General features: G+C 30.1%; 3 protein-coding genes and 1 non-coding gene across 5 annotated transcripts in view; 1 reads left to right on the top strand and 3 right to left on the bottom strand.

Moving 5' to 3' along the window:
* Window positions 1–25,452, bottom strand: part of Pdi (Protein disulfide isomerase) — a 340,404-nt gene that overhangs the window by 118,963 nt on the left and 195,989 nt on the right. The gene's annotated exons all lie outside the window — the stretch shown is intronic.
* On the bottom strand, window positions 469–4,833 carry LOC113402940 (regulation of nuclear pre-mRNA domain-containing protein 1B). Its single transcript, XM_026643312.2, has 6 exons — window positions 4,585–4,833; window positions 4,063–4,299; window positions 3,472–3,698; window positions 2,438–2,546; window positions 1,732–1,907; window positions 469–781 (listed from the first exon to the last, which is right to left on the bottom strand). The coding sequence occupies exons 1-6, from the start codon at window positions 4,733–4,735 to the stop codon at window positions 635–637; spliced, it is 1,047 nt and encodes a 348-aa protein (XP_026499097.2). The 5' UTR covers window positions 4,736–4,833; the 3' UTR covers window positions 469–634.
* Window positions 5,629–5,701, bottom strand: Trnaf-gaa (transfer RNA phenylalanine (anticodon GAA)). The gene has a single exon. It is a non-coding gene; the product is annotated as a tRNA-Phe (tRNA).
* Window positions 7,948–25,452, top strand: part of LOC113402941 (low affinity immunoglobulin epsilon Fc receptor) — a 93,523-nt gene continuing 76,018 nt past the window's right edge. Inside the window, exon 1 of one of the 2 annotated variants that reach the window (XM_064217250.1) lies at window positions 7,948–8,290. In XM_064217250.1, the coding sequence (XP_064073320.1) occupies window positions 8,188–8,290 (103 nt within the window). In that variant the 5' untranslated portion in view covers window positions 7,948–8,187. The remainder of the gene's footprint in view (window positions 8,291–25,452) is intronic. The other variant, XM_026643313.2, reaches the window with a different exon arrangement.

Below are 25,452 nucleotides of genomic sequence, written 5' to 3'. Positions count from 1 at the left end.
ATAGACACGTTTCGTTTTTTTTTTTTACATTTTAGCAAAGGACTATTTTCAAACATATTAAATATAATTATTAAAAGAAAAAAATATAAAAAAAAATTAGTTCACATTTAAACGTGTAAAATATTATTTCTTAATTGAATTGTACATATTCGATATTGTAGAATTGTAGAGATGTAAATTCGATATTTTCAACGCAAATATGTTGATTTGTATCAATGTACGCCAAAGCTTTGACCTCGTATCATATTTGTCTTTTATCATGAATTACAATGTAACTGCAGTTAATACCCCACTGCTGGGCAAAGGCACCACGTTAATGATTCTGAACTTATCCTCCCCTTTTTTAAATCTTTGTTTATATATTAAGCCAAGTTATTGTTAAAATATTTTACTTCGTCGCAGAGTATGAAATTAGTTGATTCAGAAATAAAGCCTTTTTTTAATCTTAACGATTATTAATAAAGCAGCTAAGTTTTAAAACTTATTTATTATCTCATATAACTACGTTCGTTCAACAGGACAAATGTTAACCCTCTATAACTATTTTATTTTAGTCACGCTATAACAATATAATTTGTATGCATAAAGTCAGCCTAAAATTATTGCTTTTATAAATAATTAAATTCTCTAATTCTCAAATACTGAAGAGGTCTCCTGCGGAAGGGAGAGGCGCTAGGCCTCCTGTCACATCCGGCAATCTCGATACGTCAGGCAGGTTATCTATGTGAGACTTCACTTCAGCCTTAACTTCGTAAATCTTCTGGAGTTTTATGTTGTATTCCTGAAATTTATTTCTTTTAAAGTTAATTATTTCCAAAATCAATATTTTTTATATTGCCATATTATAAAACTACTCGATAATAAATACATATGTTTATTGTATGTATTCATTTAGGTATAACATAAATTATATTGAATATTATGTGGAAGATTAATAAAACGATTGATAACTGTGTCAATTTTCATTAATTTGGTAAGAAAATCAATTTATTTGTTGTCAGTTGATCAATTTTCATTTATCTTTCCGAATTTAATTAAATGGTTTAGTTTAAAAGTACTTCGTATTAGGTTCGTTAATTGGAATTGCAAATTTCACAATCTCAAGCTCACCTATCACCAAATCAATTTCATATTTCCATTGTTCATAGTAAGTATATATATATATAGTGGCCAAACCTTTGGCTTAATTGGCCCAAGTTTTGTACCAAAATTGAAAGAACTGATTGCGTAATGCAAACAGTGATACAAGGGGGGACGGGGTTTACACAGATTTGCGCCAACCGGCCGCAACGAGTTTATCAAAAAAATTGATCGAGTCGTTAAAACGAATGTTATAACATACGTAAGCTAGTTAATCTATAAAATATTCGTAGCAATAAGTACCGATATCATAGCATAGTATTAAATTATTTAAAACACAAAAGCTGTATGGCAGAAGGTGCCTCATATTAATATGTCCATCTTCACACTTTAAACTATAATATCATCATCATCCCTTATCCCAATTTTATTTAGGGTCAGCGCAGCATGTCTTCTTCTTCCATACTTCTCTGTCTGACGTCATCTCATAAGTACTATTATTTCTAGCCATATCGTCTTTCACACAATCCATCCATAAACTATATTATGTAATATAAAAATTCCATATCAACCGGATAAGTATTAATGTTTGTATAGATTTGAAAAACAAAATAAAACTTACGTGTTTTAATATTATATAGATATACCAACCTCGAGCTTAGCCTCAGCTTTCTTGGCGAGTTCACGTTGAGCCTGTTCGAAATCCCTCAACATGGCCGCGACCTTCCTTCGTTTCTCCAATTCGTCGGATAGCCTCAAGTTGTATTCAGCGAGTAGTTCCACTGCTGAATTGACAACGGCACTGAGACTTACAGCGGATTCTTTATCTATAAGAGAAATATTACAATTAAATAAAATAAAATTATTTTGATTATAACATAGAACATTTAAAAATTGTAATTTTATATTTAAAAAAAAAATTAAGCTACAAAAACAAAAATTGTGTCAGGATTATATTAAACTTATGCATTAGAGATTATTTGAATTAATAATATAGTGAGCTAAATAATTAAAATCAAAACAACTATAAACATAACTTAAATGAAATATAATAAATTATAGATTCGAGTAATTAATTCTTAAAAAGCTTTGAATAGAAGAAAATTTGGCAAATCATCATAAAACTATGAATGAAATATATTGTTTTGATGTAAACAATATTGAAATATTAAATGACTGAAAATGAAATTAAATAAAAAACCAGATTTAAGGAAAAAAATAAGGTATAGTTTTTGTTTTATTGAAAAATGAAACAATGAGGTCTGATAAATATTTATTTCTGTATATTTTGGTACATATTCTTTAATTGTTCTGTGAATGAGTGTACAATAACAAAATATCTTTGTATACCATTTACCTTCTAACTTAGATAACAATTGCACTTCGGATACTTCTGGAGGTAGTGATGCTATTCTCTCTCTTACAGCTTCATCGCTTGAGGCACTTGACTCTAACTCTAATAAGGCCTGGAATTTTATAATTTTGGTTTTAAAAAGTAATATAAAATTCGGAGTAAAAGTAATATCTGTATTTTGGGATCTGCTAACACAGGCAATACTTGTTTAAAAGGATATCTTAACTGTTATTGCAAACATCAATAAACTTTATTTACAGTTTGTTATTGAAAATAAAGTTTATTTATCAAAGTATTTTAAATATTTAGCCTTTCTCAATATTTTGGGTTGCAAAACTGTCTTAGTTCTATAAGACAAACCTACAAGCATGCAACTTAAGAAGCTATGTTTAGGAAAACTGTTGTAAAATAAGAATCATTAATTTGTTATATATTTAATGATGGATGAGGACCCTATTGAGCATATTATGATTTGAGAAAAAATTACTAAATTGTTAAATATTATATTGCAATGTTATTTAAGATTTATTTTGGAAAAGAAGACAAATTTAGAGGTAGGGTCAGCACATATAATGAGCAGTTGGAATAACATAGGAAAAGGCAGAGGATGAAGTAGTTGAGAGAGTCTTCCGTTAATTCAGTAACAGAAATAAAGACCACTAGTCTATAAAATCTATAAAATCGAAATTCGGTACGAATCAAATGTGAAGTCCATGGAAGGACATACTATTTTTTATTTGGCGTTTTTATAACGTCGACTCCTAAAACTCGAACGAAGCCGCGGGCTTTATTGCAGCATTTATGAAATAAACACAGCACACGCTTAAAAAAAACTTATAAGTGTGTGCTTAAGGCCTCGGCAAATAAAATAATTGAATTAATTATTTTTGTCATCAATAAGTAATATTGAAATATTTTCACTGATATTGTAATATTGCTATCACAAATATCAAAGGGTAATAGTTATTATCGATTTTAAAAATTTATTTATTTTTTATTTTTTTTTTAATTTTTTTTTTAGATTAAAGCTTTTATACCTTTATTAGTTCCTCGGGCTCCGGTGGGTCACCGGGAGGAGTATTTGGACTGACTGATGAATGTGTGTCATTAAGTCCATCTGAGTTGGTCTTGGACTCGCTCTTTCGTCTCTCTTTTTTCTCTTTAACTTTTTCTGATAGTCTTGGCTTTTTCTCAGGTTCTTTTACTTCTGTATCAGTTTTTTTTCGTTTAATTGCATTACGTAGTTCTACATCATTAGGGTCAACTGGAACACAAGTTAAGAATATTAAATTATATATGAAGACAATAAGTATACCATATTGTGAAGACAAAATGCTTCAGAAAGACATGTTAAATTTCAAGAACTTTTTTCCTTCAACATTATAAAAAGATCAAATTATTCATTGTTATAGATTTATAAAAGCACTTTCAAAAGAAATATTACAGTACAGTATAGGACCAGCAAAGTTCAGTAGTTACTATTTTCCATTTTAATAGTAGACATAATGAAACAAAGCCTCCAATGTAACGCTTATGTTATTCAACAATTTATTAATTATATCATAGTGCTAGTTCCATACATACTGTTAAAATATTGAGGCTTCCGAGGTAAGGATGTAAGTACTTACCAATTATTTTAAACTCTATTATTCTCTCTGGTTCATATACACCTCTTTCTTCCCATATATTCAATATCCTATGAAGAGAATGCTTGGTTTTAGTGTTGATACCAGTCTTAGCCATATGTTTTAGGGCTTCCGTGAGAACATTACCAAACTCTTTTCCATATTCTGGCCCCTTCTTTTTACTGTTTTGTATTACATCGTTAGCTAAGTACATGAATGTTAACTGCTTGCCATCTTTTGCTACAATATAATTTTAAAACTTAGGTTATGTTTCGTATGTTTCAATTGTAAAGCTTATATAACACAGCGATAAGAATAATAGACTGACATAGAAACGATTCAAGGTATGAAACAAATATTACAATTGAATAATAGCACTTTATTTAATAACAAAACAATTTGAAAAGCTAAATTCGAATCCTATTAGACGAATGCAATGAAAACTATGGTTACAAGAAAGTATTGTAAATTGTAACCACGATTTGTATACTATGTTGACACGGGAAAAAGAAACATAAAACTTACCTTTTAGCATTTCTTTGAACCAAGTTTTAACAATAGCGGCGTGGTGTTTTCTATGATGAATAAGCCATAGAGACAATGTTTGTATACTTTGTTGACTTGAATTTAAATCTTGTAACTTACGTATCAACGCGTTTTCAGTAAAACCAGACATTTTATGGTGTTATAATTATTTGCAACCTATTATAAATACCACACACGAGCAGACTTATTTTCGATATTGCAAATAGTCTCTGACATTGACTTGTCGTCGACGACTGACGTTTGTTTTTATAAAACGCCATTTTCAAAGCAACAGTGCTACCAATATAAAAAAAATAACTAATCATTTACCTATATATTAATTTATAAGAATACAAATATGTATTAAATATTTTATATATTGAGGAATGTATATTTAATATGTAAGCGATTTTTTTTAAAGTAGGAAAAAACATTTTAAATACCTATTCGAAATAATTGCGGCTAGCCTTTTAAATTCTTATATACACGTACTATTTCTAAAAGTAATAACAAGGTTGTGTAGGTACTTAAATTTACTAAATCCAGAAGCAGAACTGATGTATTTATTGAAGCCTTAAATTCTGACCAAGCTTAACAAAAACCCTCTGAAATAATATAAAATTATAAATATTATGAATAAATCTCAAAAAATATTTAGGAGCACTATCAATTGTTGTATGGGCGAATATACATAATATACAAAATTATTATGTTTAATAGATATTAAAATCTATATTTAAATGTTATTAACATTTATGTATCGAAATTTTATAACTTTGGTGTATATAATTTTGACTAGAACTCTAAAAATCTTCAAAAACTTTATATTTCATATATTTATTTAAAATAAAGTATATTTACACTTATTTTAAAAATTATATTTTTGACAATGTTTTATTTTTTAATATATCCGGATTGTTTCATTGCTCGTAAATAAAAAAAAAACTTTAAGTACATTAAAAATGTTAATACAAAATATGAAATAATTTAAAATAACAATTATTATATAAATTAGTGGTATAAAAAGTTACAAAAAAAACATACTGCCGAAACCCGGGATTGAACCGGGGACCTTTAGATCTTCAGTCTAACGCTCTCCCAACTGAGCTATTTCGGCTATGACTGAATTGTTATTATAATGTATCAGATTAAAAATGAAAATGATAACTTTCTAAATCGATGAGTTTTTACTCAAATTTATTCCAATCATATTTTATACTTATTTTTATAAGATTATTTTAAAGGTATGTGTTTATATATAAGTACACTTAATTTTCTACAGGTCAATCTTTATCCCGAAAACAACAAAGTTCCTGGCGTAAGTAAAAACATATAACTTCTCATATATCTCATTGATAACATCTACACTGACAGGGCTACAAATAATATAATTATTTAATAAATTTTATGTGCAAGCCGTTACGAATGAAATAGCAATCAGCTAGCGCTAGTATTTGTGTAAAAAAACATTTAATGTATATGTTTAGCACGTATAGAGAACTAATAAAAAAATGCAATGAATTTAATATGGAAATGTACTTCGTCGAACTACAGCTCTTCCTTAAGCACTTTACAATCGTCATTATAAAGAATTAAATATTAAGCCCAAAACATTGACAACTTTCAAACAAACATACGTAATGAAATAAAAAGAAGATAATATCTTTATTTAATAACATAATATTAATGTATATTATCGTTAATTGTTTTAGTGAAACCATCCCCAATTATTCCTTATATTAAATAAACAATCAATACGTGCTTACTTCGGAAGATTTCACTAAGAAGTGTTATAGCTTAATATAAAACCACAGGCGTCTCAATCAAAGAAGACATTTGTAATATGTACACAGTGATTAATAGTAGAATTCCGTAGTAATACCATTTGCTCAAATATAGATGACATGCTATCAAATACAAACCTTTCAGCCACATGGAATTGTACCTCCACCGATCCCTCTTTAACAGATCCTTGTAGGCAACGGTTTTTTCAGTATTTGATGAGTTCTTGCTTTTCCACCCTAACTGAAGTGAAGGTGTGCAGCTGGCACGATCAAAGTTTTTATCAAAAATGTAACAGGAGAGATCCACGTGACCGAGAAGCACACCGAAAAATACTTATCGACAATGCCCAGAGAATTTGCACATGTTTTTGGGAAATTTGGAAAAACATAAGGTTTGAAATAAACTACAGACAAGTTAAATAGGTAAACTTATTACAGGAAAGGTAGGCAGATTGAAAAATTCTCCACCAGTGGGTAATACCTACTCCGATGGACTTAAACAAAGCCCTATCACCAAGTAGGGTACGCGAGACTTATTCGTAAGTACACGAGCACATAAATCAATGTTAATTGTCATCATCGTAGTTGCTGCTGTTTATATACCTACCTACTTAATATAATTTAATAGAAATTTGCATTTTATCATTGAGTAGTAATTTAGCAGGTACAGTCAGCGCAATCGCTGAAACTATTTCATGATGAAAAAAGTGAGTCAGTGTAACTAGTTTACAAGGTTGGTGGCGCATTGGTGTTTTAGGGAATGGTTAATATCTCTTAAGGGTAATGGTGATCACTTAATAGGAGGGCCATTTGCCCATACGCCAGACAATAACATAATTAAAACGGCAGATTGTAAGTAAATTCGAGTAAAACTAAATATTGTAGTCAACTAAACATTGGCATTAGATATGAGTACTTTCATTGCCAACATCTGCTTAAAGTATATGTTTGGTTTGTATAGAACTTGAACTACTTATTGTTATAGTGTTACAATACTAGCCATTACTTAGGGGTTAAAATGAGAAGCGAAATAATGGTATAATTATGGCCTTATCCACTGGGAACTTACACAGTGGTATAATTATGACTTTTCATTCGGAATTCCTGATTTCTCACACAAATGCACATTTAAATGTATGTATTTATTGCTATTCTAATTAGTTATTATTGAAACATCTGAGTTATTGGGCATCAAAGTATTAAACATATGTCAATAGGTCCAAAGTTGTATAATTAATAAGGAAAAATATATGATATGGCGAATATTTAAGTTTTTTTTTTAAATTATGTTTGTTTTATTATTAATTCCCATATAATATCAAATTAAACCTTTTTATGATACAACAGTTAGCAATTAATAAACATTAAAACTTAACCTTTTTAGATTAGCACCTGTTACCAACAGAACTAATTTTTATTAACAAACTATACTACACTACGAATTTTGTAAAACTATTCGTTCGTATAAACGTAATTTACATATATTATATCGACTATGATAGGTATGTATATCAATGAAATAAAGCAACCCCAGTGGTCATTGCTCACTCGTTAACCCTGTTCACAAAGCGAACATCAACAAGATCTTTCTCTGCGAGCACGCACCTGCGCCGGCGCAGGCTCTTCTCAGTAAGCACACTTTTCAAAGGCCGCACCGCACGCGCCTCTCGAACGCGGCCGCTTGCACGTGAAAATGAAATCGAGTTTCTAAATTAGAATCATTTTTAAATTTAATATTTTTACTTATTTCAAACGTAACTAGTGGCAGCTGTCCTTATCTAGCATTCTTTTTTTAAATTAATTTAGAAGTGAATAAAAAATGATAATGTTTTTTTTAAATAGAGTACCCAATGTTTTTATCGTCGTATCTTTAGTTTTATTGGCCAATGCACAAAAACAAACGAATAATCTGCGAGACGTCGGTAAGTTCATTTATATTGTATTAAAAATAATGTATATAAAAATAAAAGATTTAATATAATATCTGAATTCATTTTATTGTATGCTGTCGAATTTAAAGCAGATATAAACACAGTTAAAATAAAGATGTTAAGGCTGTATGTTAATAATATTTCGGAAAGTATCTTAAGACATCAGTTAACCTAAACATAACCGATGTCAACAACCTACATTTAATATTATTTTGAGCCAAGGTAAGAAACACCGTTAAATAACTCGTATCCATATATGTTTTTAAAATTAGAATAAATTGTTTATTTTGGTTTGGATTGTTGTTTTTAAATAAAATGTAAAGCAATTGCCATTATATGTGACAGAAATGAACCATTTTCTAACAGAAGCGTTTCACTCATACGTTACGTAGATTTGTGTTGCACACACAAATGAACGCCAATATTTTACTTAAAAATAAATTCTTAAATGTGTAAATCGTTGTAAACTTTTTATTGAAATCGATATTCGAACATCATCTATTTTTTTTTAAGTAGACTAAAGTTTTAAGGCAAAGGTAGTAGTTAAAAAGTATTTAAAGTAGTTACTAATATTCATTTACTTATACTTAATTTATTTCTTTCCGATTTGTAATACTAAAATTCTTAAATAAAAAGCAACAGAGAAATTTGAATGAAACACAGAAACAGGTGCTTGACGAAATCATCATGAATTAATTTAATATTATATAATTCATGGCGGTTATTATGCACATGAACGCATATTATTATTATTATTATGTTTCAAATCGCTGCTGGCCAATATCACTTTTACTTTTAGTGACACAACTGAAAGTGATTTCTCTCTCGAAAACGAGTTAATGTCTGGTACAGATATGTCTGTGTAACAAAAAATTCATTTAAAAATTATCCGGCTGTTCAGTTATTATAATACTTATTTTCTGTTACGGCATAGCATAACGATGATTTAAAAATAAAGTTTTTTTTTTTAAATTTTTATTGACTAAAATTTGCCTTAAAATAACGGTCAAATCTTTTCATCTCCATTCTATTTTTTTTAATTAATATTTTATTAATATAATTAAAATTTAAGCTAATTGGTTAATTGGGATTTTATTTTCTGGCGCTAAGAACACTTCCACGTCGTTTTGTTTGAAATTGGCAAAAACATAGCTAATGTTTTTGCCAATCTCGATTTGCTTTTTTGTTATTTTTCCAGACTATAAATTATTGTATTAAAAATTATTTACATACTTTTTTATGTTATATTTTCTTATTTTAGCAGGTAAATTCGCGTTAGTATCTGTCAATGATAAATATGTTACTAATGGATATTTCTTTTTATAAATTGAAATAAGTTTTGTGTCATTAAAAATATATATGTTATAATATAAAGTATTTATAAAAATACCCATCTCTGTAATCGTTAAACTTGTTTAGTTACATCATTAAAGCAAAACCAAAGCTTAACAAAAAATAACAAATCGAAGCGGTCACCTTTTTAGAAATCTACTATCAGTTTACTTTTTTTTTAAATTGAGTTTTGTATCATAAAATTAAAACTAAGGTAAACATTTTCAAAGAAAAATCGATAAAATATTAATAAAAGATAATATGAAATGCTCGATCATGTTTTAAAATTAAATTTATACCTACTAATATACCTACCTAACTAGTATACCTACTAATCGAAAAAACAAGCTAACAATTTGTATAAAAAATTTAGAGATAAATCTAATATAACGTCAGTATCTTAAAGTATTACAAACTTAACCAGACCACAAATTATTTATGGCTGTTTTAAATGTATGCGTTGTAAAAAATATTCTTATGAACAAAAATATTATTTACCAACCTTTGAGCCAAGCTGGCTCAGTGGCTGAAACGCTGTCTTGTTGTTTGCAAGTTTAAACTCTGGAAAACAAATATCAACCAACGGTTTTAATTGAAGCCTTACACGCTTGCTTTGTGTAAGCACTCACGTTATTTTTCACTAGTCGTGATCGTGATGATTCCTTTTGTTTACCCATGAACAAATAGTAAAATTGTCTGTGGCTTAATTCAGAAAAAAATCATTGGCTGGTTACTTAAAGTTTGTCCTTCTGTATATAAAGAAATTGACGTTTAAGTGAATGCTATTTTAACCTTAGGCTTTTTATTTTTTTTTATTTTAAATGTAAAAGGTAATCAAAATCTACAAGATATTTTGTATTAATCCATGTTCAAGTTATTTTAATAATATTGTCGTTGTTTTTTACAACATCTGATATATTTTATTTTATGATAAATTAAAATATTTAACAAAAAATTAACATATTTTCATATTTTATCCTTATCATTTACGAGATTAATATTTTTTAACTATTGGTATTTAAATATTCGCTATCCAATAATGTGTCATCTTTGCAAAGACTTAAATTTAGAGAATTACGTTTACGAGTTTTTGAACCGGTCATGTTTTTTTTACTGCATAATATTTTCTCGTCAAGCAGCCATACCAAGAATTTAAATAAAATGTTACTTATAAATATGCATATCGACTAATGAGTAATTGTTTAAGAAAAAACGTGTTGTCACACGTCAATTTTTACGTTTTTTTGCATTATTGAAAGTTTATACTTTCGTAATGATTAGCAAAAAACCCGCTATCAGCATGGAAATAAATTATTTTTTAGTTGATGAGAACTGGAGAACTGGAAGGTGGCGATTTAAAATGAAAAAAAAAGTCCTGTATGGTTAAAGTCATATATTTACAAACATGACAATATAATACCTATTAATCTGTTACTAAACAATAAAAATATAAAACGTAATTATATTTTTTATTCTTTATTAGTATAGTTGTACCTAACGCATTATAACAAGTCGTGGGTATATGTATATTATTACCATTTGAATGCAAATATTGAAAAAGTTTGAAATTAAGTCCCAAAAGACATTTTTATTTTACTATAAATTACAAAATTCCATATATTTAAATGAAAAAATAAAATCTTAGATAGTTACGCGAAACATATAAAAACTGTTGATTGAGGGAGAGAAAAAAAGACTGAGAATATCTGCTCGTCTGCAGCCTTGTCGTTTTTCTCGTTTTCCATCGTGTCGTCTTTGTCTGTAAAAGTATAAAATCATAACGTTTTAGTCGTCTGACTAGGGTATTATTGGATCTATCTTCTAAATTTAAAAGCCTTTCGTTACATTCAGTTTGGTCGCTGCCAGTAATTTTAAAATATAGCCGTATAGGTTGAAAATTCTCCTAAAAACTTTTTTTTTAAATGTTTATTATTTTTTAATATAAGAGCTACAGCTCTGACTGTTATTAAACTTTTCAATCTGATTGAGACCTCTAAATATTCGGACTTGCTATATCATTTTATCGTAGCTTGAGCTTCTAACATTTATAAATACTCCTCTGTACCTACTTATTTAATGGGAATAATTATGACATTAAACAGGCATAGTCAACTGTTGCATTGTTATTTAAAGGATTAAGCTAATTACACTAAGTTGCTATAACGCTTAACACACGAAACTTACACAAAGATTAAGCATCAAAGATGTACGCAATACAATTTAAACGTGGGCTTGCCTTTATTTTAAAATCAATGTTGCATTGCGCACTGAACGAGTTACGAAAAAATATTTTGTCAAATACATACTTGTGGTTAGAGATACATAATGCTAAATTATAAAACGTTATGCCGTTTTTTTAATATCAAGGACTGTATGTTTTTAGTGCAAAGAAATGACTAATTTCCGTAGATTTGTTTGGCGTACTTCGTATACCCAAAATCTATTATATGTTTAACATAAATTTAGAGTATTACTCAGAAGAATATATATAGCTGTTTAATTATTCTATTAATGTTCAATGAAGTTGCTATTAGAATCAATCGTTACTAATTTAAAATAATATGTATATATATGTATATATATATATCGCTACTAGTTTCAGAATTAATAGATAACATGATGACATATGACAGATAACAGGTTCGATCATAAGCATTAATAGGCTATTTGTTTGGTTTTAAAAATCCATTTTATATTATTTAGTAGAGGTTAAGGAACCCAGTAAAAGTTGTTTTTTTTTTAATTCTTGTACACATTTGCTGAAAAATATCAAATTAAAAATTCCATATTTAAATAGCGCGCGAAAACGCTACTTTAACAATATGGTGCTGCAATGGGGTCGGTGACGTCACTTGCCTGTATTATATTATAATCTGTGGCACACATAATCCATAAACAGTAGGCAAACGTAACGTAAACAAGCAAGTGACGTCATAATAAACGTTTAAAAAATTGCAATTTTATTTATGGATTTTTGAATAAATAATTATTATTTTCAACTTTCGTTAGTAAATAACCATTTTTAAACTCGTAATATATATTGACACTTTATTTTCTTTGCATTTCGCATTGTCAAATAGCCTATTGTTTCTCTTTAAACTAATCATATTTTTTTGTTTGAAAATTACTATCGATTATAAAATAATCCATTGTGTTCCGATATAATCGATTCTTTAATATAATAGAAGGTTTCAATTTAGCATCAGTAGTAAGGTTATAACGGTTATGATTAAATCATTTAGTGATTGTTAATTTTAATTGAGCCACGACAACATAATTTAATCAACGTTAATTGCTTTGTTCACAAACTATACTTATATTTAACGGTTATATTTATTTCTAAAACATTATTTTTAACATTTTTATCATATTACTTAATATTTTAAGTTTAATATAATTAAAATAAATATTTTATCTACGGTACAGGATAATCTAGTAAATATACAGACAGATTAGATTTTTTTATTAATCATTTTTAATTTTCAATATTTTCGTACCATGTGCACTATATTGATTATCATTAATTTACGATAACTAATCCGCTGATTAAAATCGCAACGTTAAATTTTAAAGCATAGTATAAGTTTTCTCGATAAACGGACTATTTAACGTAAAGAAACGGATCGCAAACCGGACGTTTAGTTCCTGATATTAGTGGGTTCAAATAAACAAAAGTCGAAAACACAAATACAAAATTATATTTTAGTAATATATTATAAATTAACTAATATTAGCTTATTATATATCTCATAAGGTCACTATAAATTGAAATCTATTTCGAAGAAGTCTGTTTGCAGCCATCTTTATCAGAGCATTTAATGTTTTGTAAAAAGACAATCATTGCCCAAGTGAAGATTAACTTACATAATATAATTATTATTTGTATGAAAGTCACCCTACAACCAGACCGTAACAGTCTTATAATCCACTAAAAATATAGCGGTACTTGATGCTATAAAAATAATTTGCATAACATCGTGGTTAGGCTTGTCTCGGTTTGTTTACTGCGACCGGTTGTCACGATTCACGAGCCTGTCAACGACAAACAAAACACGACAGCCTAGAACAATATGTAAATACATATAAGCTCATACGAGTATAATAAAAAAAAAATATTGCGTGATATTTTTTAGGCAATGAGGGATTAAAATGTCATTAAAGAAAAAAAATGTATTGTGTTAAATTATTAAGGGGTTAAAAACCTATTAATATTTTAAAGCAGATACTTAATTATATAATAAGATTAATAATATTTTAATTTGATGAGTGAAATCAAAAAAAAATACATACAAAAATTAAGTAATAAAAATAATGTCGGCAACAGCGCCACTTCCGAGTCTGACTTTTGCTAAGAAACAAAAATAAAAAATAATCAAATTCGGTCAAGCCGCTTAGAAGGAAAATGATTACGAACTCAAGTCTCTACTTAAAACTTAAACGAGGCTGTGCTCTCTCTGATCGAGCACGGAGCAGGGCCCGCTGGATTGCAGTAATTAGGATTAAAAAAAGAAAAAAAAAATCACCATATACAGTATTTTTATATATTATATATTATCATATATTAATTATTATGGACTATTTATATATTATTTTAAAATGAAAAAAAAAAAAATGTCAGTGTGGGCCACGTCTTCCAAGAAGACGACAAGCTCGAAGTCCAGCGAAGATCTGCTGATGTTCAGTAAAAATATAAAATAACGCCACAATTTATAAAAATAAAATGTAAAAAAAAGCACGGGCAACTGTGAGCCCGTGGATGTTGTAAAAAAAAAAACAACTTAAACGGTATTTCTGACAATATTAAACATTAAAAAGACAATTCTTATGTTCGTACGAAACGAGTACGTTCATAACGAACGATTAATCTATTAAAGTTGTACAAATTCACGCCATTAATTCGGTAGAAAGTTAGCCTTACTGCATAATATGTGGGCAATGATTAGTGATGAGAGTCCAAATACCAGGTCACGGTCACTGTTTTGTAACACTTGATGTGCAAATGACCATTGTAGACACGAGCTTAGTGTCTTCCGAGCTGACTATAATGATATCGTAATATGCATTTATTTAAAATGAAATAAAAATGAAATTAGAAACTGATCTGGGACTCACAATACATATAAGGCCAAAACACAGACATATTACTCAACATAAGATTATTATATGATAAAATGCGCAAGTTATTGCTATATATATTTTCATTCTGTTTTTATATGGCCACCTGGTGGTAAGTGGCTACCACTGCCAATAGACATTCAAGAAATTGTAATCATTACGTTTACCTCGTTATTGCGCCGCCAACCTAGGAAAAGAAGATGTTATATCCCTTTATAACTACGGGTAGTTATACTCAAACCGGAACACAACATTTGCTGCTTGGAGGTAGAGTATATGATGAGTGTGTGGTACCTACCAAGTACCAGACGGGCTTGCGAGTTGCACAATGCCCTACACCACCACCATATACAATTACAACCCTACCACCATTTTTAAGTGGTAGTGCCACACTGTATACCTTCGGGTTGCAGCCGAATGGGTCGGCACGCCCGGGGAAGTACCACTCTTTCACTTAAAACCGGTGTAAACCCCCCCAAACATGATGGTTGTGCAGAATTTGGTTACATTACCCCAGGAGGGTCACATCAGCGATTGTGGTGGAGAATCCCTCTCTGGGCATCCATGCTCAGGACGTACACCACCTGAGCAGGGATGCCCAGGCTGCCCTCCGAATTCTGGGGTGGGGGGCAATTTTGCGCTCGCCACTGTTCAGAGCAAACGGAGCAGGCATCATAAGGCAACCCCTACCACCCTCACTGTGGACTTCTGCAACATAAGGGGACTCAACTCCAACTTGAACGCCGTTCACTTTCACTTTGAGACGACGAAGCCGGCCTTACTCTTTCTTACCGAGACCCAGATATCCTCTCCTGCCAATACGACTTTTCTTTCCTACCCCGGGTATAAATTGGATCATTCCTTTGTACCACGAGCTGGGATATGCGTTTACGTCTGCTCTCGACGCCTCGGCAGTCTTGAAGGACAGGACCTATCGATTATCTGGCTGCGTGTAGATTGCGACGACCATCCGCGAATCTACGCGTGCCTTTATAAGTCCCATAGCGGTAATGCCGAATCCGACCGACTGGTCGAGAACGTCCAAATGACTACAGATTCCGTGCTACAGAAGATCCCATCCGCAGAGATCGTAATTCTTGGCGATTTTAATGCCCGTTGGCGCGTTAACTGCTAAAAAAACACCATTTGTCGTATGTCCACGATTTGAGAACATTTCGTTAGCCGCCACAGCTAGTATCGGAATACTTGACGTCGATGTTTAAAGCCTCGTTCAGTTCCGCGGTCAATTGGAAGGAAAAGCCAAATTGGCATCAAAAAAGCTCGGTGTGCTCAGCAAGACAAGACAGTATTTCACGTCGGCCCATCGTCTAAGACACAAATTCTACAACGTCTACAAGGTACAAATTCGGCCACACATGATGTACTGCCCTCACCTCTGGGCGGGTGCTCCCCAGTACCAGCCCGTTCCATTTGACCGTATCCAACGTAGAGCGGCTCGAATTATCGACGATCAAGCCCTTTCCGATCTGCTTGATCCTTTGGCTTTGCGTAGAGATGTTGGATCGCTCTCCATCTTCTACAGAATTTATTACGGTCTCTCGTCAAAATTCAAAATATCACCCCCACCACCTAGATGTCCGAAAATCCACAACAGCGCGATTTTTAAGACATTTTCTGCCTCGCACAACCACTCTGTGGCACCAGCTTTCGCCGGCGGTTTTTCCGAACCGGTACGACTTGGGAACCTTAAAAAAAAGAGCGTACACTTTCCTAAAAGACCGGCAACGTACCTGCAACCCCCCTGGTGTTGCAGATGTCCATGGGCGGTGGTAATCACTTTCCATCAGGTGAGCCTCCTGCTCGTTTGCCCCCTATAACATATAAAAAAAAAAATTAATTAAGAATTTGACGCTTGAAATTTAATTGTATTTGTAATTGAAATGGTGTGTAAAGAGTAAAGTAAATTGAGTAAATATCATTTTATTTATGTATTATCTGTTCTATACTGCTAACATACATACAAAGTAAGTAAGTAAGGCTTGTAGTGGAAGGAAATCGAACCCAGAACCAGTGACTTACAAAGACGTATAATGTAAATTATGTCCGTTAAACGAATCGAACATGTTAATTAAATATACATAATAAAATATGCTGTAATTAAATAAAAAGCAATAACGCCTTATATTCCCTTTTAAAAACTTGTTTTTCAATTCAGTAAAAAAAAAATATTTACGTCTCAGAACCTGTGCTATGCAATTTATTCAAAACTTCAGAAATGGGCAAGAATTTAACTTCAAGATTTTGGTTACATTTATTTATACGTACATGTTAATAAAAACGCGTTAAAATGGGATTAGTATACGCATGGAATAGTATTAAATAGTTTATAAATTATTCATGACTAAAATTAATTGATCGCAGTGTCGACGGATTCAACTAGGCCGCAATGCAATGAAGACAGAAACCACCAGATATAATAATTGTTAACTACTCGCTGCTGTGGTTTCTGTTGCGTATTTATTGAAAAGGAAAAAAATATATAATGAAAACATATTACTGGGACAACTCAAGCTTATATTTCCTAGAGTACATCTCGAGCAAGGTTTCTTACCAATTAATTATTAATAAATAGTAATAAATCCACACGTATTTAGTTAAAAATACAAGCTTAAATAATTGTTTTTAAAAAAAAAATCCCAAATATCATCAATAAATATTCAGATTTCTTGAGGTTTCTAAGCTATATCGTATCAATGCTTCGTAAAATTCTGTTTGACGTATCTTATTATATCTCTCCAAGAATAATCATTCAGCCGAAGTTCAATAAAAAACCGACCAAACTATTCAGAGATCATTGTTGAAAAAGAGAAAGCCCCAGAGAGGTGTCGTTTCAAATGTATTTTAAGACATTGCTTGATAAAGTCATTGCTTGACTATAATTACTTTCCACGTATCATATGTCCTATGTTATTTATTGTTTCTGATAAAGTGCGAACTTAAAATAGTAAAAATTTACTACTAAAAACATTTATTTCTTTAACAATTTATTGACAATTTAGTCCCGTTGACGTTTAATAGGGAAGAGAGGAGCTTGAAGTGTTTCATTTTTGTACTCCAAACTTGGCAGTTAATGTCTTACTGTATTACATATATGTGTTTAAAACTGACACTTTATAAACAGGTCTAATTACCAGTTACTTGTACGTAATTTATTTTTTGTGTTTCAACATTCAATCGATTTTTTTTAAAGTTATTTTTTTAAATTCGAAATCGGTTATTATTATTGAAGAACACTTTGATACTTATACATACCACCCTACAATTTATTTGATTATTTTACTATTTTCGGAGATAGCAACATTTTATAATTAGGTCGAATACTAATCTAAACGAAGCAGTCAATAATCAAGCAAATACTGTCAAATCTACATCATAATGCGAAATCATATAAATCGGTCGGGTCACCGCATATACGTATCGAGTTCGTTTCCACTCAGTATCGCATGTCAAGGACTTTGCAATGACATTATATTAGTGTGGTTTATATTGCAATGTCAATTGACCTTCATGAACAATTATAAACAAGGGAATATGAACATTATGTTTGAAGTGCTTAGATTTAAATTCTCGAAACTTATTTTGATTTTAAACTGAAATAATTTATCTCAGTAACGAGGTTTTAATCGTATTGAGAATGTTGCCTGAAACTTTTATATTTTCCGTCTCTAAACCCCGCGAATGCACTGAACTATATACTACAGGGATATATACAGGGATGTTTCTTCAGCTCTTATGAAATGCAAATACACTCTCGTCTATATTCTTAAAATAAAAAAATGTTTACGAATTATTATTTTTTTGTGCCAAAATTAAAATATTATGTTATTAATCTATTAATTTTAAAACGATATCTAATAATAAACGATATTTAGAAGAAAGTTCTATATATATTCGTTATAGAAAAATAATAATCCCTCTATAAATTCGATACAGAGGTACTATTTTTTTTATTCCACTTTTGTCTCTGATTTACTTGAATTTAGAACTAAAAGCTTAGTATTCAGAGCAATTTGTCTGTCCAGAGGATAAAAGACGTGCTAACTTACGGAATAAAGCACAAGTAATATTCCTACTTGCTTTTTGAGTGATGAGATTTAGCAAAGTGGAAACTTCATTTTGTATTCTCTTGCAATATAATGCTTGTTATAGTTAGATCAAATAAATGTTAAGGCTGTTTTTTACAATTAATTAAATACTGCTTAAACTATATTATTTTAATATTAAGTTGAAATTGGTTAAACTGTTATTAGTTATTAGATATACTCGTAAAAAGGTTAAACTAGATCAAAAGTAATATAATTTTATTGACCATATATATCCGTTAAAAAACGTAAACTAACCCAAACTACAAAGTATATTAAAGACGAACAAAAAAGATACAATGAATATGAATTTTCCATAAAAAATTTCGACACCAACACTCTCCTAACTATTTCTAACTGTAATAAATGCGAAAGTGTTTGTGCAATGTTTCGCGTCTGAGCTACTCAACCGATGACCGATCATCATGAAATTTTGCATACTCGTTGTCAGGGGTAATAAGGGGCATAAGGACATACCTACAACTGCCACCTCCACACACGCGGGGAAACTAGTCATTTATAAATGCATAAATAATAACACAGCTATGTTAATATAAATAATAACTCGTATTATTATAATCAGTTTTTAAGTTCTAACACTAAATGTACAAGGGTCAATAAAATCATGTTTTACTAAAATATATATGTTATTGAAAATTATATTTCATTACAAAACATAGTAGTAGCAAATATAAAAATTTATTAAAATGTATATTCTACTTTAAAATTTAAAGGTTGCCTGGAAGGGATCGCTGTTTTAGCGATAAGCGGGAGCCGCCTCTTGAGCATCTTCCTATAATGTAACTTATGTATGTATTTAATAGTATACAATAAAGAGTATATTGATTTTTGTTTATTTTAGATATTTGATTTGATATAAATTTAATCAACCTTCTTACAAATTCAAGAGTCGATGCCTTAATAGATAAAATACGTGCCTATTAACCAGAAATCGCGGGTTCAAATTTTAGTAAAATCTACTGAAAATTAGTAACGTTAAGAGTTTTATAGTAAAGTGGTAATGTAAAATTAGAAGACAGACTAATAAGCCCTAATTATATATTAGGGCTTATTAGTCTGTCTTCTAATTTTTAATTTAATTTTATTAATTTATTAAACCCCTACGATCAAGAAATTGTACAACATAAATAAAGCACATGAAAATTCAATGATGCTTGCCTAAAGTTTGAGCCCGTTATCATCGGTTAAGATACCTGATGATCATTACGGGTTATGTTACGTCAAAATCTGATATACTATAATTAAAAAAGGAGGTGCATAGCCCGCGTTTTATATAAGGAATGTTTTACACCTTCGATTTAAAGGGAAGTATTTAATATGTATGATAAATTACAATGAAAAGAAAATAAAATATACTAAGGGGACAACTAAATTAGAAGTGAAGGGTGGATTCAAGTATCCTAAAAAGACATGTCAGCTGTCAACTGTATGTTAATAAGTATATTTACAAGGTCGAGGTAATAGTGAAAGTTGTAACGCTTCCATTCAAGTTAGTTTTAGATATTTAAATAAAAACGAAAGTACGAAAATAAATAAACGTATGATGTGATATGGTTGAACGTGATAATCTCAGGATCAGGAATTACCGATCTGATTTCAATCATTTGTTTTCAGTCAATCAAAAATCAAAATATTCTTTATTCAAGTGGCCTCATAAATGCACGTTTGAATCGTGACGTTAAACTAAATGTAATGCTGGTAGCCAGTTTTGATAATCACATTTCATCAGTTTGATTGTTAAGAATGTTTTATATACAAACTACAGCAACTTATACAACTTTACGAGACCCAGTAATCGTAAACGTCAAGTAATACAGGCTATAGCATACTTGGAAAGAAGTAAAATATAAATATTTATGAAAACACCTAACAATTTTTCTTGATGCAAATTAATATAATAACGGCTTTCATCAATAATTAAAAAATATTTATTTTCGTAATATCAAAATCAAAATATACTTTATTCAAGTAGGCTTTTACAAGCAATCGTCATTTAACAAACTATTTAAAGTAAACCACCGGAGTATTATAAAATACTATATAATATATATAGTTTTTGATAAGTAGTTTTTTTGTTGTTTTTAACTAAATACCCGCTAGACGACTTCTAAGGTCATTAATAATCAAATGTAACGGCAAAAACAGTAGAGGTATTCTGCTAGAATAATCTCGAAACTATCCACAGAACATGCGTGTGAAATTTCAGAATGTAATAAGCGACATTGATTCTAATCTATATATAATTACAAAATTTATAGGATACTCGTATTAATATGACATATAGCCGTAAGTTCATTGTCAAGATTTCACGAGTGAGGTGCGAAGTGAATTCTTACAGAATCGCAATACCTTCTTATGAGTCTTCTGTACATTAATAAGAAGTAGGATATAAATTATATGCTCCGTGTAAATGCAACCTCATTGGTTTTATTTAATTGAAATCATATATTAATTCAATATTCTATATAAGTACCAATAAAATAACAAAACCTACCAAATTAATCATTCAAATCTAAAGTGCTTCCTGAATTATATTGAAGACACCGACAATTTCCTCATATTAACCTTCGAGTTATTATTTAACCTGTCGTCATTTATAACATATATATGATATTTGCTTGAATGGTAAAAAACTAAGCTAACTTGTTTGTTTTTAATTGGGGATTCCATGCCTTAGACCTTAACCTTTCGTTAAACTTATTATGAAATATAATGTACACATATGTACGTACAAAAAGTGTTTGAGTTATAGCCAATAATATATATAATTTTATAAATAGGTATTTAAATATTTCGATGTATCGCTGTAGAAATAAAAACCGCACGGATCTTTTACTGATTAATAATTTTTATATTTTGATTCGGAACAAAATATTTGGAATAAAAATGAATTGGTTTAATTTTTAATTAAAACATAAAACAGACCGTTTCTTACATTCCGGTGATATGTGGCAACTAACTTATAATATTATGTTTGACAACCGTCAATAAATAATATTAGTTGGAGGTATAAAGTATAGATCAATTCATTCATGAAGGCGCGCCCCTCCATTAAAGTTAATATCGCCGTAAATTAGTATCCGTGAGTGACGCTCGTGCCTACAAGGTGAGATGATAAGAGTAAAGGCACCAAAAATTACAAATTAGAGTTATACTTAGATTTATATATCGAGATAGAGTGTCGCACTACAAAAGAACTAAAAAAATGGCCGATATTTATCTTGGTGTGGGTGACAGCTACGCTCAACACTCTTAACGCCTACTAATGTGCGTGTAAGTTTGTAGTGTGCTACTTACTGTTAGCCACTATTTTTTTGACGGGTTCTCAGCTTTAACATTTCATCTAGACATAAACATGAATAAAAATGAAACTTCGTTAGCGAATAGATCTATACTTGTTGATGAGTAACATTTTTTTTAATCTAAGTGACCCGCCTGCCTCGATTATATGAGTCTTACCTAATAAGAATTATCCTGACATATTTTAGTGTGACTCCATTAACTTTAAGCATTGATACAGATCAAATTAATATGATACGCTTGTAATGAGCATTCATAATAATTTATCATACATATAATTTTCATGCTATAAATTATAAATATTATAATTAGTAATAACTATCAGACAAAGGCTATATTTGTTGAACTGACATTTTAATGTTCATTACAACAGCAGTTTTTGTTATCTTACTCTGATGTTATTTTAAATAACAAATAACGCTGTACGATAGTAATTACCATTCGTATAATTATTTGATAGAGCCGAGATGGCCCAGTGGTTAGAACGCGTGCATCTTAACCGAAGATTGCGGGTTCTAACCCAGGCAAGCACTATTTTGTTTAATTTTTGTTTATAATTCATCTCGTGTTTGGCGGTGAAGGAAAAAAACCTTGTGAGGAAACCTGCATGGGTCTAACAGGCTGTTAATTTTGTATAGTTATTTATAATGGTCACGATACGTTCCCGATTCGATTCCGATACAAATTCCACTAATACCAAAGCTGAATCGTAGCTGCGGAACAAATCTACAAATTTATATAGAATACATTATGATAGTATTCCTATATAAGTTTGACTGAACCGTAAAGGTATCATTGAGTTAGCAGAAGAAGAATACTTTTTTTTTATCACGTCGGTAGACGAACGAGCAAATAGGTCACCTGATGGTAAGTGGTTACTATCGCCCATAGACAATACAAATTACAGCTCTGTAAGAAATATTTACCATACCTTACATCACCAATGCGTCACCTACCTCGGGAACTAAGATGTTATGTCCCTTGTGCCTATAGTTATTCTGCTAAACGGCAGCGATTACGTTTCGAATGGATTGCGATAAAGTGACCATCTGTTAGTAGAATTGTCCGACTTACAAGTTCATGACGTATCGTATAATTATTTTTATAACAATTCTCACCTTACGATTTTGACATTGACGCTTAAGGTATTTTGTTTTTCAGATTAGCATTCCGATGCCATACGATTATTATGACAACGAAGATAGATATTTTGACTATATGTTTGAGTCGATTTTTTCAAGCAGAAAGTTTTAAATAGACATTCATAATATTTTTTATGTGAAAACTGTCAAAATATTAGTGTAACTAATTAGATAATAATTAAAATCAATCTTCGGTTGAGGTTAACGCTTTTTTATCACTCCTATCTTCCAGAATAATTTAAATAATAATAGTAACTGAGAATATTATATTTCATTTATAGCATTTCATATAAAAATACGATATAATTTAATTTAAATGTTACTAAGGTATTAATTATGTTATAGGCGTCTAATGCAAAAAAAGTGCACACTGAATTTTTTTTTTTAATTTCAGAAGACACGCTGTATTATCATATAATCAATACAGCGAAGTATTAAATTAATAGAAAAAAAACATGTGTGAAACAAATATGAGACCAATTGGTTTGTGATATTGGTTCCAAGTTCAATTGGCCACCCATATTTGACCCACACTTGTTCATGCAATGACCGGTAGCTAGGCAACCTGGTTCACTAGTTTAACCACACCAAAATAAAATTTAAATTAATAATCGTTTTATAAAAATGTCGTACATCAGCTACGACACTGGATAAATGCATTCGAAAGGAAATGTACTTTTTACAATTTATTTTTGTTTATTTCACTTGAATAATAAAATTTTTATATATTTTTACTTTGTTCGTTCGTAGAAATGAATTTGAAAAACATATAAAAATGCGAGGGACCAAATTACAAAATGAAATTAACCTCTCAAATATCGGTTGGTGAGGTTTTTTTACAAATTATATAAATATTATTACCAGTGATAGCTTCGCCTTTAGATAGCTATTTATGTTTTACAGTTTGTCAGTCATTTAGTAACTTCTGTTTTAATACATAGATAGAACTATAGAGAGTAGTTATTAATATTATTGGCATATAAAATTCCAGGTAAAAAGTCAGTGTACCCAAACATCTCAAATTTAGGCATGGATCTCCCAGTGGATTAATATGAATAAATGTACTATAGTCATTATCCACCAGAGATGGTCTAGTGGATGGATTGGTCTAGTTGCTGGCTTTTAAGACTGTAGATATCTAGATCTTGGATTAAATCTCTAGGTCGGACTTTAAAAAAAGATATTGGGTATCTGTCTAGATTTTTCTAAATATAAGCAAGTTTTTCATTTGTCTTGTCGGTCGTGTGGCAACTTGTTATGAGTCAGAGAATAAATAGAGCATTTTTGTTTGTGCATACACTAGTGCTCTCTTGAGGCAGACTGAAATCAACCTCGAGGACATCATCAATACATTTACTTTAAGATAATATGTTTTTAAATAAGGTTTTATTAAAAATAAATTATAATAAGTAATAACTCTGTAATGAGTATTCGGATAAAATTTTATTACATATTTTCTAGAATAGAGTTTTTTATTTAGGAGAATGTATTTTATAAAACGACATACTAATAATTTTTAATTATTCATCGTATCTCTCTACCATAAAATTTAAATGTCCGTATGAAGTAATATAAAATATCGCAGAAAAACATAACAATTTTGTTACGAAATGACTTTTAAGAGCGGGGTAGCTTGAACTAGATGCCCGGTTAAATGCAACTGAACAAAATAAAATTGCGATACATATAATATCGTTGGTACGTTTCGGAATTGGAACTTTCTGGTTGTATGACGTAATCGTGATATATACTAATAATGTAAAGAGGTACAATTTGGAAAGGTAATCAGCGGAACTGATGATCTAATTAAAAAAAAAACACTTTTAGAAAGCTGTATTATTTCTGAGTATCATATGGTACAAATTACATATATATTTTTATTGTTAAATTTCTATATCTATTTCTATATCCAAATTTTTATTTCTATATCTACAGACATTTCGTGTATTTTTAATTTGTACTTCTTTGATATTGTGTTCTGACATATATATGTATATATGTCAAAACATTTGTGATCGACACTAAATATAGATTTTTGTCCATAATTAAGTTATAACAGATTTCAAAAGTTTACCTCAATGTACGCTATAACTAAAAACTTACAAACAATTCCAATAAAATTGAGAAAAAAGGCCCGCGA

Source organism: Vanessa tameamea, chromosome 16, assembly GCF_037043105.1.
Source record: "Vanessa tameamea isolate UH-Manoa-2023 chromosome 16, ilVanTame1 primary haplotype, whole genome shotgun sequence".
Lineage (NCBI taxonomy): Eukaryota > Metazoa > Arthropoda > Insecta > Lepidoptera > Nymphalidae > Vanessa > Vanessa tameamea.
Note: the sequence above shows the minus strand (reverse complement) of the source record. Positions and strands in the feature narration are given on the sequence as shown.